General features: G+C 63.9%; 2 protein-coding genes across 2 annotated transcripts; both read left to right on the top strand.

Annotated features, from left to right (window-relative positions):
• The first annotated feature begins 935 nt into the window (after positions 1-935).
• LOC135403091 (pancreatic polypeptide-like) lies at positions 936-3,483 on the top strand. Its single transcript, XM_064636749.1, has 4 exons — positions 936-1,542; positions 2,380-2,557; positions 2,854-2,925; positions 3,347-3,483. Exons 2-3 carry the CDS (start codon positions 2,382-2,384, stop codon positions 2,915-2,917), a joined length of 240 nt encoding a protein of 79 aa, XP_064492819.1. The 5' UTR covers positions 936-1,542; positions 2,380-2,381; the 3' UTR covers positions 2,918-2,925; positions 3,347-3,483.
• Positions 3,484-3,906: 423 nt separating this feature from the next.
• MPP2 (MAGUK p55 scaffold protein 2) lies at positions 3,907-15,979 on the top strand. The gene is given in 18 exon segments (XM_064636747.1): positions 3,907-3,954; positions 5,713-5,831; positions 7,475-7,552; positions 7,554-7,574; positions 7,576-7,635; positions 8,050-8,141; positions 8,143-8,197; positions 8,708-8,750; positions 8,753-8,883; positions 8,885-8,935; positions 10,301-10,432; positions 11,148-11,253; positions 11,752-11,828; positions 11,952-12,039; positions 12,042-12,104; positions 12,962-13,164; positions 13,769-13,904; positions 14,861-15,979. Coding segments are annotated over 18 exon segments (1,656 nt in total). The 5' UTR covers positions 3,907-3,923; the 3' UTR covers positions 15,031-15,979.
• The last annotated feature ends 201 nt before the right edge of the window (positions 15,980-16,180 follow it).

The raw sequence follows: 16,180 nt of genomic DNA, 5'->3' as shown, positions 1-16,180 counted from the left end.
GAGGATGCAGGAGATATGGAGGGGTGCAGGAGGGATGGAGGGGTGCAGGGGGGATGGAGGGGTGCAGGGAGGATGCAGGAGGGATGGAGGGGTGCAGGGGGGATGGAGGAGTTGAGACCAGGTGGAAGGAACAAGGGACAGGACATCCTTGGGTGCAGGGACAGGGGGTGGAGGGGTGGGTAGAGATGGGGGGTGGAGGGTTGAAAGGGGGAAGTGAATGGAGGAGTGGAAGGGGGTGAGGGATGGGGGCTTGTGGGAGAGGGGTGGGGAGGGAGAGGTGGAAGTGGGGTACACTGGGGCACACTTGGGTTGGATACTGGGGTGCACTGGGTGTGGGGTAAGGTGGGGGCAGTTCTGGGGAGTACACTGTTGATGGGTGTTGGGGTGCACAGGGAAACTGGGTCCCCTGAGGCCGAGCGTGGGGCTGCAAAAGGTGTGGGGGTGTGCTGGATGTGGGGGTGTGCTGGGGGGGCTGTGATGGTGCTGGAGCTCATGGGCCACAGGGGGACACTAGTGGTGGGTGCTGGGGTGGGGGTATGGGGTGCGCTGGGTGTGGGGTGCACTGGGTGATGGGGTGCACTGGGTGTGGGGTGCACTGGGTCCTGGGGTGTGCTGGGTGTGGGGTGTGCTGGGTGTGGGGTGCACCAGCAGTGGGTGCAGAGGTGCATTGGCTGTAGGAGGAACTGGGTGTGGGGTGCACTGGGTGTGGGGTGCACTGGGTGTTGGGGTGTACTGGTAGTGGTGCTGGGGTGTACTGGTAGTGGTGCTGGGGTGTATGGGGGTACTGGGGTGCACTGGGTGTGGGGTGCATGGGCAGTGGGTGCTGACACCCACCGTGGGGTCCCCCCGCACAGGGACTGTGGCCATCAGGGCTGTGCCAGGGCTGGGGGTTCCCCGTCCCTCTGACCCCCCACCCGGCCATGGTGGGAGCAGGGGAACAGCCACGTCCTCAGGCATGGCCTCAGTGGGGGGGTGACTGTGTCTCCCCTGCCCCGATGCCTCTATCCTTCTGTCCTTCTATCCCACCCCTCACCCCAACATTACCCACCTCACCCCCTTGGCCCTCCCACCCCCCTGTCCATCTGTCTGTCCCTCCAATGTCTCCCTGTCCCACTCCCCATCCATCTGTCCACCCCTCCCACTACTTCCTACCCTTGTACCCCACCAGACGCCCTGGCTGTCCCCCCCTAATCCCTCTGTCCCCACAGCTGTCCCTCTGTCCATCCCTGATGCTGGACACCCATGTCCATATCCTGTCTCCCCACGGAAGCCCCCCCAGCCCAGGGTCAAACATTAACCAGTGTTGTGCAGGGGCCACCTGTCCCTGTCACCCCCCACGATGGCCCCTGTCCCCCCCGGCCGAATGGGCACCTGGCCACAGGTGCTGCGTGGCAGGGTGACATCAGGGGGGACAGGGGGATATAAGGACCTGCACGGCAGTGGCAGCAGTGGCACCGAGGAACCGGGGTGTCAGGTGCGTCCTCTCATCCCGCCGTGTCCCCTTGTCCCGCTGTGTCCCTGTGTCCCCACCCGTGGAAGCAGGTGAGTGGGGCCGGAGGGCTGTGGGAAGGTGGGGGTGCAGATGTGAGCAGCGGGTGGGTGTGTGATCAGTAGGGTGTGTAAGGGGCTGGAACGTGTGGAGGTGTGAAACGGGTGTGCACGCCCTTGTGCAAGGCCAGGAGTGGGGGTGAGTGTGCGGGGGTGGGACATGGGGTGGGCATGGGAGTGTGCGGGTATGTGCATGTGGGAGTGTGTGTGTGTGTGTGTGCGCACGTGTGTATGTGCTTGAGCGTTCACACGTGTATGCACATGTGAGTGAGTACATGAAGTGTGCAGGTGTGTGCGTGTGCATGGTGAGGCAGGCATGCCCTGACATGTGTGTGCTGCAGGAGGGGTGGTCTGTGTGGGCATGTGGAGCAGAGATGGGCGTGTGTGAGTGTGCAAGGGCAGTGCATGCTCTGATATGTGCATGTGCATGTGTGTGCAGCCAGGAAGTGTGCACAAGTGTATACGTGTGTATGTGTGCAGCTGGGTGGTGTGCATGTGTGTGTGCATGTGTGTGCAGCCAGTGCTGTGCCCGTATGTGTGCAACTGGCTGGCGCGCACACACATGTGCATGTGTGTGTCTGTGTGCGTGTGTGTGCAGCCAGGTGACGTGCTCGTGTGTGTGTGTGCTGTGCACTGTCCACGTGTGTGTGCAAGCACACAGTGCTGTCCACAGCCACGTGTGCTGTGTGCTGAGCACACGATGCTGTGTTTGCACATATGTGCATGCCACGTGCTGTGCACACACGTGTGTGAACACACAGTGCTGTGTTCAAGTGTTGTGTGATCTGTGTGCCGTGCACACACGTGTGCTCACAGCTGCCCTGTCCCCAGCCATGTCTCCCCGCTGGCCCCCGTTGCTGCTGGTGGCCTGTGCGCTGGCGCTGCTGCCGCTGAGGCCCCGCGCGGCCCCGGCCCAGCCCACCTACCCCGGCGACGACGCGCCCGTCGAGGACCTGCTGCGCTTCTACAACGATCTGCAGCAGTATCTGAACGTCGTGACACGCCCCCGGTGAGCAGGGCCCGCCTGTCGCGATACGCTCCCAGTCGCAACACCCTCCCTGCTGCGACGCGCTCTGTGTCGTGACACGTTCCCCGTCGTGACACACTTCCCTCTGCGACACACTCGCCATTGCAACACGGTGTGCTACCCATTGCAACAGGCTCCCCGCTGCGACACTATCCCTGTCATGACACGCTCCCTGTCACGACACAGTCCCTATTGCGACACGCCCCCCATCGTGCCCCCCACCCCATCACGGCGTGCCCCCCCCGCTGCCCCTGTAACGTGCCCCCCCCCCGTTCCAGGTATGGGAAGCGGGCGGGCGGGCGCGTCCTGGGCGAGGAGCCCTTTGGTGCTGCGGGGTGCTGAGTCCCCAGGTAAGGGGGGACCGAGGGCAGCAGGGTGGGGGGACCCTCCCCCAGTGCCACCCGTGCCTCAGTTTCCCCAATGGGTGTCATCCTGGGGGTAGAAGGAGGAACCCTGGGGGGGGGGCACAGGGCTGGGGGGATTCAAGGGGTCTCTGCGGTGTGCGCGAGGTGGGGGACACGGGGCCAGGGGGATCTTTTGGGGGCCCTGCAGGGTAGGGAACATGGGGGCCCTGCAGGATAGGGGACATGGGTCCAGGGACATCGAGGGGGCCCTTGGGGAACACAGGACAAGGGGGATAGGGGGGTCCCTGCAGGGTGTTGAGTTGGGAGACATGGGGCTGGGGGAATCCGGGGGGGACCTGCAGGGCGGGGGACATAGGGCTGAGGGTCCCCTCAGGATCTCAGGGTGCTGACCCCCCTCTCATTGCAGGAACACTGCTGGGGCCGAGTGGGTGAAGAGGAGCCCGGGGAGTGCGGCCCCTGCCCCTCCACCGCACCCTCGACCCCCCCAGAGCTGACCCCGCAGGGTCGGGACAGACCCCCCAGCAATAAACCCCCCTGCAGCCACCACCTGTCCTGCCTCTGCCTGCTGGGGGACCCTGGGGGGAGACTGGGAGGGGCTGGGTGTGCCTGGGACACTGTGAGTGCTGGGGACGCTGGGGGTGCTGGGAACACTGGGGACATTGGGGCACTGGCGCTGGGATCGCTGGGAACACTGGGGACATTGTGGGTGCTGGGGATGCTGGGGACAAAGAGGATGCTGGTGGCACTGGGGGTGCTGAGAATGTGGGACACTGGGCCTGGAGACGCTGGACGTGTTGGGGATGAGGGCACTGGTGGCACTGGGCATGCTGGGGACACGGGACACTGGCACTGGGGACGTTGTGATGCTGACTGTGCTGGGGACACTGTGGACATTGGGGTTGCTGGCACTGGGGACACGCCTCCGCGGCCGTCCCTCTGCCCGTCCCCGTCCCGTCGGTGCCAGTCACTCGTGTCCCGCCGCGATGCCGGCGGCCACCCCCGCCTCGGTCACGGGTAAGTGTGCCCCACCCGGCGCTTGCACACGCACACACGGGGGCACACGCGTGTGCAATAACACGCCCCCGTGCACGTGTGCAGGGGCAGCTGCGGGTGGGGGGCCGTGCTGGGACCACAGGGTGCGTGTGCTGTGGGGCACAGGATGGGCACACGCGTGCGCACGGGCCACGCCCGGGCTTGGGCGTGTGTGCAAGAGCGGGGGGGTCACTCCTGCAGGGGTTGGCACTGTGGGAGGGGGATGGGCTCTGCGCGAGTGGGCTCCTGCCGGTGCGGGTGCGTGTGCAGGTGAATGGGCACACGAGCGCGGTGCGGCCCCTTTAAATCCGTGCTCCCACCTCCCTACCCCCCCTCCCCGCCCCCTTAAAGGGGCCGAGCCCCCGCTGTCCCCCCTCCCCACGCCGCGGGGGACGCTGCGGGGGGGCTCCCACGCGTGAGCGGGTGTGTAGGACACTCGGGTGTGCAAGGACGGGTGAGCGGGTACGGGGGAGGTTGCGCACGGGCAGGGGGAAGCACGGGGGGCCCGCGCGGAGTTTGCAGGCGAGCGTGAGCGCGCGTGGGGGCGAGCGTGAGCGCGCGTGGGGGCGCGCGTGGGCGTGCACGGTGGGGTGCGCGTGTCAGCGCGAGTGCGCGCACACGCGTGTGCGCTGAACGAGCGCGCAGCGGGTGCCCGCACGGGAGTGTGAGCGCGCACAGGGGGCGTTTGCGCGCGTGGGTGCACACGCGTGAGGTGCGCGTGCACGAGCCGTGCCCGCGCGTGTGAGCGCACGCCCGCGCCCACGCCGCCGGGTGCGCAAAAGGCGGCCAGACCGTGCTCAGTGCACACGCGTGTGCAAGGCGGCGAGGATGTGGGGAGGGGAGCGGGGCCGGCGCGGGTGGGGGCCCCACGCGGGGCCGGGGGGTTGCGGGGGGGGGGGCGGCGGTACCCGGATCTGGGGCGGGGGAGCCCGGCCCCGCAGCCATGAGCCGCCCCGGCCGAGGGTCCCCGCCGCCCGCCTCGGTCCCCGCCCGCGACCCCCCGGGACCCCCAGGTACGGGAGGGGGCTGGGGAGAGCGGGAGGTGATGCCACGCGGGGTGGTGATGCCATTCGGGCGGGGTGGCGTGGGGATGGGGCGGTTGGGATGGGGTGGGGGATGAGGTGGATGCAGGGAGATGGGGATGGCGGGGGGTTTCTGGGGTGGCCCGCCAGAGGTGTGGGGGGCTGATGGATGAGCCCCCCACCGCCCCCCCGGTTGCTTCGCGATCGTCCCCCGCCATTGCAGCGCAGCCGCGCAGCCGCTCCCGCCCCCGCGGCCCCGGATGCGCACCCTCCCATCGCAACCCCCCTTCCCATTCCATCGTACCCCCAGCTGCATCACCCCCCCGGCGCAACCCCTCATTCCATTGCCACCCAATTGCATCACCGCCCCAACTGCATCAAGCTCCCCCTCTCCCCTCCCCAGTTGCATTCCCCTCTGGGAGGCGTTTTACTTTGGGGGGCACATCCGTTTGTCCCTCCTGCTGGACGAGGAAGGGGGATTTCCCTGCTCCCATAGGACCCTCGCACGGTGCCCATGCCCACAATGGCGAGGGGCCCTGGGGCGAGCGGGGCAGGAATGGGGGGGTGGGCGAACGAGCATCCCCGGCTGCACTTGACTTTTACCCACGTTGCCGTTCTCTCCCTCCTCTCTGTGTCCCCCCGTGTGTGTCCCCCGTGTCCCCACCGTGTCCCCGTGGATGTCCCCCACTTCCGTACGTCCCCCGTCTGCCCCCCCCAGCCATGCAGCAGGTCCTGGACAACCTGATGGGGCTCCCGGGGTCCCCGGGGGTGGCCGACCTTGACCTCATCTTCCTGCGGGGCATCATGGAGAGCCCCATCGTCCGCTCCCTGGCCAAGGTACCGCGGCACGGGGGGCACCGTGCCCCGCCCCGGGACCCCCAGGCTGTGGGGGGGGTGATCCACATGTGTGTGCATGTGTGTGTCAGCATGTCCATGCGTGCAAGCGCGTGTCCATGCAGAGGTGTGTGCTGGTATGTGTGTGTGTGCATGTGGGGAGGTATCTGTGCATACTTGCACATGTGTGTGTACACATGCACATGTATGTGTGCTTGTACATGCGTGCGGATGGATGTGTGTGTGCATGCAGGGAGGGGTCTGTGCATGTTTGCACACGCATGTGTACACCTCCACATGTATTTGTGCTTGGACGTGCATGTGGATGGATCCTTGCATGTGTGTGTGCATGCATGTGTGTGCACTTGCACGTGTGTGCATGCATGGATCTGTGCTTGCACATGTGTGTGCATATGTAGGTGTATGCTCATATGTGTGTGCATACACCTCCACAGGTATGTGTGCTTGTACATGCATGTGGGTGGGCACTTGCACGTGGGTGGGCACTTGTGCATGGGTGGGCACTTGCACATATGTGTGCATAACTGGATGTGTGCTCACAAGTGTGTGTGTGCAGGGAACTGTCTGTGTGTTTGCACACGTGTGTACATGTGCACATGTATGTGTGCTTGTACATGCGTGTGGGGGCACTTGCACATGTGTGGCTGCAGGAAGGTGTGCTTGTTTGCACCATAATATGTGTACATGTGCACATGTACGTGTGCTTGTACATGTGTGTGGATGTGCGTGTGCTCACATATGTGTGCACACAGGGGAGGTGCCCATGGGTGTTTGCACATGTGTGTGCAAGTCCACATCTGTGCATGCGTGTCCATATGTGTAGATTTGTGCTTGCATGTGTGTGTGCCTGCAGGGATGTGCCCTTACATGCGTGTGTTTAATCTCCCCCCCCAAGGCCCCGGGAGTCCCTAACCCCCTGTTCTTGCCTCGTGTCACAAACTCCCCTGGCCCTGGGGTCCCAACTCCCAGGGTCCCTGTGTCGCCTACCCCCCCCCCCAGGGACCTCCAATCCCTGAGGGTCCTGAACCCCTCTGCCCCCCGCTCCAGCCCCCCCGGGGGTCCCTAATCCCCCTGGTCCCCAACTCCCCTGGGGGTTCCTAAACCTCTTGGCCCTTCCAGGTGTCCCTAATTCATCCCTCCCCCAAGGAATCCTTAATCCCCTCTGTCCCAGGTGTCCCTTATCCATCCTTCCCCCAAGGAATCCTTAATCCCCTTTGTCCCAGGAATCCCTAACCCCTCCCAGGGATCCCTAACACCCTGTCCTCTCCCGGGGGTTCCTGTCTCCTCGGGGGGTCCCTAACCTCCCGACCCTGGGGGACTGTGTTCCCCCCGGGGGTCCCTAAACTCCCTGTGCCCTCCAAGGGTCCCTAATCCTCCCTGCTCCTGGGGGTCCCTAACACCCTGTCCACCCGTAGAAGACCCTGTGCCCTCTCGAGGTCTCTAAACCTTCCCCCTGGTGTTCCGTAAGCTCCTGAGACCCTGGGGGTCCCTAATCCCCCAAGCCCCTGGGACTCCCTAACACCTCTGAGACTTCCACCTCTCTGATCCCCTGGGAGTCCCTAACCCCCGAGCGTTCCCTAACCCCCCTGGCACCTCCGGGGGTCTCCCCGCGGTGTCCTCCCCAGGCGCACGAGCGGCTGGAGGAGCGGAAGTTGGAGGCGGTTCGCGGGGACAACCTGGCGCTGGTGCAGGAGATCCTGCGGGGACATCGGGCGGCTGGCGCGGGCCCGACGGGCAGGGGGCGGCGGCCGAGCTGGCCCGGATCCTGCGGGAACCGCACTTCCAGGTGCGTGGGACACGCGTGGGACACTTCTGTGCTGGGGAGTGTGGGACAAGTGTGTGCTGGGGGTGTGACACAGGTGGGATCCCCCTCCTGTGCTGGATCCCCCTCCTGTCCTGTGTGACACGTGTGTGTGCTGGGGGAGTGTGACAAACGTGTGTGCTGGGGGAGTGTGACACAACGTGCACCAGGTGTGTAGTACACAGGCGTGACCCCCCCCTCCTGTACCAGAGGTGTGGAACGCTCTGAGTGCTGGGGGGTGTGACACGTGTGTGCCAGGGGGTGTGACACATATGTGTGTGACACATACATGTGTCAGGTGTGTGGGACGACAGGTGTGACCCCCTCCTGTGCCGGGGGTGTGTGACATGTGTGCCAGGTGTGTGGGACACAGCTGTGACCCTCTCCTGTGTGTCCCAGTCGCTGCTGGAGACCCACGACTCGGTGGCTGCTAAGAGCTATGACCCCCCCCCAAGCAGCCCTGGCCCAGAGCCCCCCCTGGGTCCCAGCCCGTGCCCCCGATGCCGTGCGCATGGTGGGCATCCGCAAGGCAGCCGGGGAGAACCTGGTGAGCCCAGCTGGGGGGGCTGGGGAGTCCTGGGGGCAATTGGGGGGGTGCTGGGACATTTTGGGGTGCTGAGGGTGCTACGGGGTGCTGGGGTACTGCCCGGTGCTGTGGGGTGTTGGAGCAATGCAGGGTGTGGGGATATTGGGGGCATTTTGGGGTGCTGGGACAATGTGGGGTATTGGAGACGTTGCTGGGGGTGCTGGGGGCATTGCAGAGTGCTGAGGGTCATTTCGGGCTGCTTGGGGACATTTGGGGTTCTTGGAGGTGTTGTGGGGTGCTGGGGACATTGCTGGGGTGCTGGGGACATTTTGGAGTTCTTGGGGGCATTTCAGGGTGCTGAGGACATTGCTGGGATGACTGGGAGCATTTTGGAGTGCTGGGGACATTATGGGGTGCTGGGGGTATTTCAGAGTGCTGGGTGCCTTGCAGGGTGACCGGTGGGTGCTGGGTGGGTGTCACAGGGTGCTGTAGTGGGTCCCTGCTGGGGGCTGAGTGGGCTGTGCCCATCAGGGGGTGACGTTCCGGGTGGAGCGGGGGGAGCTGGTGATCGCCCGCATCTGCACGGGGGGATGGTGGCGCAGCAGGGGCTGCTGCACGTGGGGGACGTGATCCGTGAGGTGAACGGGCGCGAGGTGGGCAGCGACCCGCGGGCACTGCAGGACAGCCTGCGCCACGCCAGCGGCAGCGGTCGTCCTCAAGATCCTGCCCAGCTACCAGGAGCCTCACCCGCCCCGCCAGGTACTGCCCCTGCATCCTGCCCTGCATCCCATCCCGCATCCGACCCTGCATCCAACCCTTCATCCCACCCCACATCCTGCCCTGCATCCTACCCTACCAGGTACTGCATCCCACCCCATCCACCTCGCATCCTTCCCTGTCTGGTACCATCCCTGCATCCTGCCCTGCATCCCACCCAGTGTCCAACCCTGCATCCAGCCCCGCCAGGTAGTGCCCTGCCATCCTGCTCCACATCCTGCCCCACATCCCGCCCTGCATCCCACCCTGGCAGGTGTCACCCCTGCATCCCACCCTGCATCCCGCACTCAGCACTCTGCCCACAACTCCCCCTGCTCTGTGGCCCCTATCTCTGTGTCCCCATCCCATGTTGTCCCTGTGCCGCCCTGCCAATGTCCCAGTGCCTACGTGCCCCACATCCCCTGTTTCCCTTGCCATGTTCCTCATCTCCCCATGTGCCTGCTGAGCCCCCCATCCCCCCCGTCCCCCTGTCCATGCCCTGTGCCAACATGCTGGTACCCCCGTATCCCCCACCATGCCCTCTGTGCCTGGCACTGGTGGGCACCAGGCTGTGTTGTCCCTGCCCTGTCCCCATCCCTGCCTTCTCCCCGTCCTTGCCCTACCCCGTCCTTGCCCTGTCCCCGTGCTTGTCCTGTCCCTGTTGTCCCCATCCCTGGCCAGTCTCTGTCCTTGCCCTGTTCCATTCCTGGCCTGTCTCTGTCCTTGCCTGTGCCTGTCCTATCCCCATCCCCGTCCTGTCCCCATCCCTGTCCCTATCCCTGCCCTTGCCCTGTCCCTGTCCCATCCCTGCCCTGTCCCCTACCCTCTCCCCACCCCTGTCCCCACCCAGGGTGCCGGGTGGCAAAGGGTGCCCACCCCGTGCCCCCCCTCCCCGCCCCGTGCCAGCCACCCCCTGTCTCCGTAGGGAGACAAAACAACCCTGTCACCACACCACATCCCCTGGCACCGCGCGTCCCTGCCTGGGCCACCCTCGCGACACCCCTCCGCCACCAGCGCCGTATCCCGTGTGCCAGCACACGCGTGTGTGCGCACACACGTCCCCGCACACGCATGTGAGTCCTGGCAGGGGCGGCGCTGGCAAGCGCTGGGCACATGTGTGTGCCTGTGTGTGGCCGTGGGGCTGTGCCTGGGGGTCGCCGTGGGGGTCCTGTGGGGCGCGGCGGCAGCGGCCGGACCCTCTGCATGTGCGCAGGGGCCGCACGGGCCTGGCTGCACCGGCACGGGGGGGGCACCGCGGCACAGGGGGCACCTAGGGGGGGCACACGGGTGTCCCTGCTGGGGAAACGGAGGCACGGGACAGCGGAGTGGGGGGTCCGGGGTCCCCCCGCTGACCCCCACGGTCCCCAGGTGTTTGTCAAGTGCCACTTCGACTACGACCCGGCCACCGACAGCCTCATCCCCTGCAAGGAGGCCGGGCTCAAGTTCATGGCCGGGGATCTGCTGCAGATCGTCAACCAGGATGACCCCAACTGGTGGCAGGTCAGGGGTGCCCCCCTGGGGGTGGTCTGGGGGGGGTCGTGGTGCTTTGATCCCATTTGGGGGTCCCCCTGGCAGCGGGGTCTGTGGGGGGTGTGTGGGGGGGGGTGGCGGTCAGGGGTTCTATGGGAGATCAAGAGGTCCCTGTAGGCTTGAGGGGTGCCTGGGAGGATCCCTGGAAAGTGGGGGGTTTGTGAAGCTGGGAGTGTCCCTGGAGCTGGGAAGGGTTCCTGGGAACTGGGAGGCATCCCTGGGAAAAAAGGGGTTTCCTGGGAGCTTGAAGGGGTGTCCCTGGATTTGGGGAGGGTGCCAAGAAACGGGGCATTCCTAGAACTGGGAGGGAGTAATTGTGGGCCTTAGGGGGTTCCTGGAACTGGGGAGGTCCCTGGATATTGGGGGACACCCTGGAGCTGGAGGGGTTCCCTGGGGGTCTTGGGGGATCCCTGGAGATGGGGGAGGTCCTTGGAGTTGAGTGTATGTCCCTGTAAGGATTGAGAGGTCTCTGGGAGCTGGGGGTCCCTGGAGCCTGGGGGTGTCCCTGGAGCTCGGGAGGTTCCCTGTGCAGCTTGGGGGAGTCCCTGGAGCTGGGAAGTGTTTCTGGGGGATGGTGAGTCCCTGTAGCTGAGAGGGTTCCCTGTGGGGCCGAGGGGGGGCCCTGTAGCTCAGGAGGGTCTCTGTGGGGTTGAGGGGGTCCCCACATGTGACTCTGTGCCCCCAGGCGTGCCATGTGGAGGGGGGCAGTGCAGGCCTGGTGCCCAGCCAGCTGCTGGAGGAGAAGCGCAAGGCTTTCGTCAAGCGGGATGGGGAGGTGGCCCCCACGTCGGGTATGGGGACCCCAGCCCAGCCTCGGCGGGGGGGAGGACACGGCTCTGGGGGTGGGGGGACCAGGGGGGGCACATCCTGGAGGGGGAGCACAGTGGGTCCCCCTGAACCCTGTGGCAATGTCCCCATCGTGCCAGGGTGATGTCCCCATGGCACTGCCTCTGTGGCAGGTCCCCGGTTCCTGGGGTGATGTCTCCAGTTTACAGGGTGATGTCCCCATGCACTGTCACTGCAGCAGGTCCCCAATTCCAAGGTGATGTCCCCAGTTTACAGGGTCAAGTCCCTGTGCCCTGTCCTTCAGACAGGTCCCCACTTCACAGGGTGATGTCTCCGTGGCACTGTCACTGCAGGAAGTCCCCAGTTCCCAGGGTGATGTCCCCAGTTCTTAGGGGTGATGTCCCGATGGCACTGCCCCTGTGTCATGTCCCAGCTCCCCTTGCATTGTCCCTGTGCCACGGCACTGTCCCTGTCCCAGCTCAGCCGGCCCCTTGCCCTCGCAGGGGCCCTGTGTGGCAGTCTCAGCGGGAGGAGGAAGAAGAGGATGATGTACCTGACAACAAAGAACGCCGGTGAGTGTCTGATGGCGTTCCCTCAGGAAAGGGGGGAGCAGCCCTGGGGCTGTGCTCGTGGTGGCACCTCCTGGGGACAGGGTGTCCCCCCTGGATGGGTGCCAGCCCTGCCCCTTGCCCAGAGTTTGAACCGGCATGAGCTGCTGATCTACGAGGAGGTGGCGCGGATGCCGCCGTTCCGCCGGAAAACGCTAGTGCTGATCGGGGCGCAGGGCGTGGGGCGCGCAGCCTCAAGAACAAGCTCATCATGTCGGACCAGGCGCGTTACGGCACCACCATCCCCTGTGAGTCCCCCCGCTGGCAGCGCTGTCCCCCATGAGCATCGCTGAGCCCACCGGCATCACCCGCCCCTCACCTGCCTCCCTGTCCCTGCCAGCAGCATCATGCATCACTCCCGTGAGATCACTGTCCCCTGTGAGCAGCACCATCCTCGTGATCATCCCTGTCCCTTGGAGCATCCCTGTCATCTGTGAGCATCCCTCTCCCCTTCGACCATCCCTGTCTCCTGCCAGCATCGATGCACCTGCTGCAACCATCCCTGTCCCTTGGGAGCATCCCTGTCCCACTCCAGCATCCCTGTCCCTGTGAACATCCTGTCCCCTGCGACCATTCCTGTCCCTTGTGAGCATTCCTGTTCCCTGCAGCAGCATCATTCCCATGAGCATCACAGTCCCCATGAGCATCACCATCCTCGTGAACATCCCTTCCCCCTGTGACCATCCCTGTCCCTTGTGAACATCCCTTCCCCTGCAACCATCCCTGTCCCCTTCCAGCATCCCTGTCCCTTGTGATCACCTCTGTCCACCTCTAGCATCCCTGTCCCCTGCAACCATTCCTGTCCACTCCAGTATCCCTGTCTCTTGTGACCATCCCTGTCCTCCATGACCATCCCTGTCTCCTACAACCATGCCTGTCTCCATGACCATCCTTGTCCCCTGATGGCATCCCTGTCCCGACCCCACCAGCATCCCTGTCTCCTGGGGACATCCCTGTCCCCTGCAACCATCCCTGTCCCCTGCAACCATCCCTGTCCCTTGTGAGCATCCCTGTCCCCTGCGATCATTCCCACACCCTGTGAGCGCCCCCGGGATGGGACCCCAGGTGGGTGGGTGTCACTCAGGTGGGTCCCCACTGCCGGCAGACACATCTCGGAAGCCGAAGGAGAGCGAGCGGGATGGGCAGGGATATCGCTTCGTGTCCCGGGGGGAGATGGAGGCCGACATCAAGGCTGGGAGGTACCTGGAGCACGGCGAGTACGAGGGAAACCTGTACGGAACCAGGATCGACTCCATCCGAGCCGTGGTGGAGGCTGGCAAGATGTGCATCCTGGATGTCAACCCCCAGGTAGGGGAGGGGGATAATGACTGTCGTTACCCAACAAGTTGTATTTCTTAAAAGTGCAGCCGTGGAGGGGAATTGTTGAGGGGAGATTTAATTAGTGGAATAGATAACAGATGATGGGCAAGCTCTGGGTGATGCCCGTGTGTTCAAAGAACAAATGGAACGTTTAGGGCCTGGCATGGCTCAGTGCTCTTAGAGCTGAGAGAGAAATTTAGTGTTGACATCAAATGCAGAATTTATATAAACCACAAAGATGCAGAAACAAGAGGTGAAGAAGAAACGAACACAGATAATTTCCCAGGGACTCTCCCTCTCTGGGAAAAAGTAATAGAATACTGAAAATGGGGACTGATTAGCGTGAGAAATGAGAAATCAATTAGCAATAGAAGATAGAATAATAATTAATGAAGAGAACTGCATAAGCCGATGAACACTAATTCCTTTGTTTGCTAAAATGTATAAATACTTAAAAGTTTTAATAACTGATGTACAGGTTTTGTGGAGCCATCCCCATGTACCTCAATGTTGAATAAACCCTCTAACCTGACGAACTGGGTTAGAGGGTTTATTTCCCAGGATTTTGGTGACTCTGTCTCCTCCCACCCAGGCAGTGAAGGTGCTGAGAACAGCTGAGTTTGTGCATATGTGGTGTTCATCGAGAGCCCCCTGCCCCGAGACCCTGCGGGCCATGAACCGAGCGGCCCTGGAGAGTGGTGTGGCCACCAAACAGCTCACGGGTGGGTGTCCTGGGGTCTGGGGGGCAAACTGAGGGAAGGTAAAACTGAGGCAGGGCTGTGGGGGGCTGAAGGCAGATGGTGAGTGTCCTGCTGCCACCCTGGGGGGCAATGGGGAAATTAAGGCAGGGTTTGGGGGGCAGGAGGAAGACACACAGCTCATGGTTGGTGTCCCTCTCTGTCCCCAGGGGGGCACACAGGGTCTTGGGGAAACTGGGGCAAGTCTGTGGGGACAGGAGGTGGGTGGGCAGCGGGTGGTGGGTGTCCCCCTGCCATCCTGGGGGTGATGGGGAAAACTGAGGCAGGTTTAGGGTGCAGGAGGCAGATGCCCAGAGAATGACAGGCATCCCTCTGCCACCCTAGGGGGCAGTGGGAAAACTGAGACTGTGTTTGGGGGGCACAAAGACGAGACACAGCTCATGGCGGGTGTCCCCCTCTGTCACAGAGGGGTGATGGGGAAACTGAGGCAGAGTCTGGGGGGCAGGAGGTGGATGGTGGGTGTCCTCCCTCTACCCAGGGGGCATGGAGGGGTGATGGGAAACTGAGGACATGGTTTGGGGGGCAGGAGGAGGACACACAGCTCATGGTTGGTGTCCCTCTGCCACCTCGGGGGTTGTTGGGGAAACTGAAGCAGGGTTTAGGGTGCAGGAGGTGGGTGGGCAGTGGATGGTGGGTGTCACCCTGCCATCCTGGGGAGCAATGGGGAAACTGAGGCAGGGCTGTGGGGGCAGAAGAAGAACACACAGTTCATGATGGGTGTCCCCCCTGCCACCTTGGAGGGCAACAGGGAAACTGAGGCAGGATTGGGGGGCTGAAGGCAGATGATGGGTGTTCCTCTGCAATACTGGGGGGCAACGGGGAAACTGAGGCAGGGTTGCCGGGGCAAGAGGAGGACAGAGGGTGCTCCTCTGCCATCCCTGTGGGGCAGTGGGGATCCTGAGGCAGTTGTGGGGTGCAGGAGGCAGATGCCCAGCGGACGGTGGAGGAGAGCAGCCGGATCCAACGTGGGTACGGGCACTACTTTGACCTGAGCCTCATCAACGACGACCTGGAGCGAACCTTCGGGAGGCTCCGGGAGGCCATGGACCACCTGCGTGTCCAGCCCCAGTGGGTGCCTGTCACCTGGGTCTACTAGTGACCACCCCACCCCGCAGGGGGGGCCATAAAACCCTCCCCTCAACCCCCCCAGCCCACCCAGGAGGGCTGTGGGGGGTGGAGGGGGGTTGTGCCTCACCCACTGGTGTGATGAGCTTGTGCTCAGCACCGTGGGGGTGTGTGTGTGTGGCTCTCTGTAGAGCCCCCCAACCCAAGCCTGACCCTTCTCTCACCCCTACTCAGCCCCAGATTTGGGGGGGTGGAGGCAGAATCAGCCACTGGGGGCCACATGGGGGGGCACGGCCACCCCCCACCATGCCCAGCACCCACACAGCTAATTCACTGCCAAAACCTCACCCCCTCCCCAAATTACCCCAGGGGGTTGTGCCACTTCTCAGATGGGGGACACGGGGAGGACAGGGGTCCCCCCCACTCTTCATAGCCCCCCGCCTCAGTTTCCCCATGAGGAAGCCCACCCTGTCCCAGATTGGGACCCCCAGGATTGGGGTCGGGGGGGCTGTGGGGTTTTAGGTGGGGGGGTCACACCCAACTGGAGCCTTAGAAGCTGCTGTGGCCCCAAGTGTCCTGGCCCACCCCTCCACCCCCCCAGGCCACAACCCCCCCGTGGGACCCCCTTTCCCTTTACCGGGGTGGGGGGTCCCTCTCTGTCCTTTTGTGGCCCCCCTCCCCAGGTAGCAATAACCCCTCCCTCCCCCCTCCCCACTCGGGTTTCTCCCTGTAATAACTCTTAATTAACCCTGTAATTAACCCCATGGGGGGCTGTGGCTCGGGGCTCGCTGGGGGTGTCTGGGCTGGGAATGGTGACACATGGGGTGACCCCAAGGGACAGGGACACGGGTAGTGCAGGGTGTGTCCCCATGTCCCTCCTGCCCCATGTCCCCCACCTCGCCCCCCCCGGCCCCTCCCTGTCCCCCCCTTGCTCCTTTTTGGTACTTTGCTGTGGATTTTATTAAAGGAGAGAAAAATGGTGGGTTCGTCCCTCGTGGTGAATGTGGGGGGCATTGGGAGACCCCCGGGGGACACTCGGTGTCACCTGTGTCACCTCTGCCCCTCTCCCACCTGATAGTGATGGTTTTTTATCTGGAAATCCCCATTTTGCACCAGTTTGGGGCTGGAGGGTGTGTGAGTGTGCACACACGTGTGTGCACATATGTGTGTTTGCACATGTG

Source organism: Pseudopipra pipra, chromosome 26, assembly GCF_036250125.1.
Source record: "Pseudopipra pipra isolate bDixPip1 chromosome 26, bDixPip1.hap1, whole genome shotgun sequence".
Classification (NCBI taxonomy): Eukaryota; Metazoa; Chordata; class Aves; order Passeriformes; family Pipridae; genus Pseudopipra; species Pseudopipra pipra.
Note: the sequence above shows the minus strand (reverse complement) of the source record. Positions and strands in the feature narration are given on the sequence as shown.

Coding starts and splice junctions, on each gene's coding strand:
- LOC135403091 (XM_064636749.1), top strand. CDS start 2,382: ATGTCTCCCCGCTGGCCCCCGTTGCTGCTGGTGGCCTGTGCGCTGGCG. Junction 2,558..2,853: donor AACGTCGTGACACGCCCCCG/GTGAGCAGGGCC, acceptor CCCCCGTTCCAG/GTATGGGAAGCGGGCGGGCG.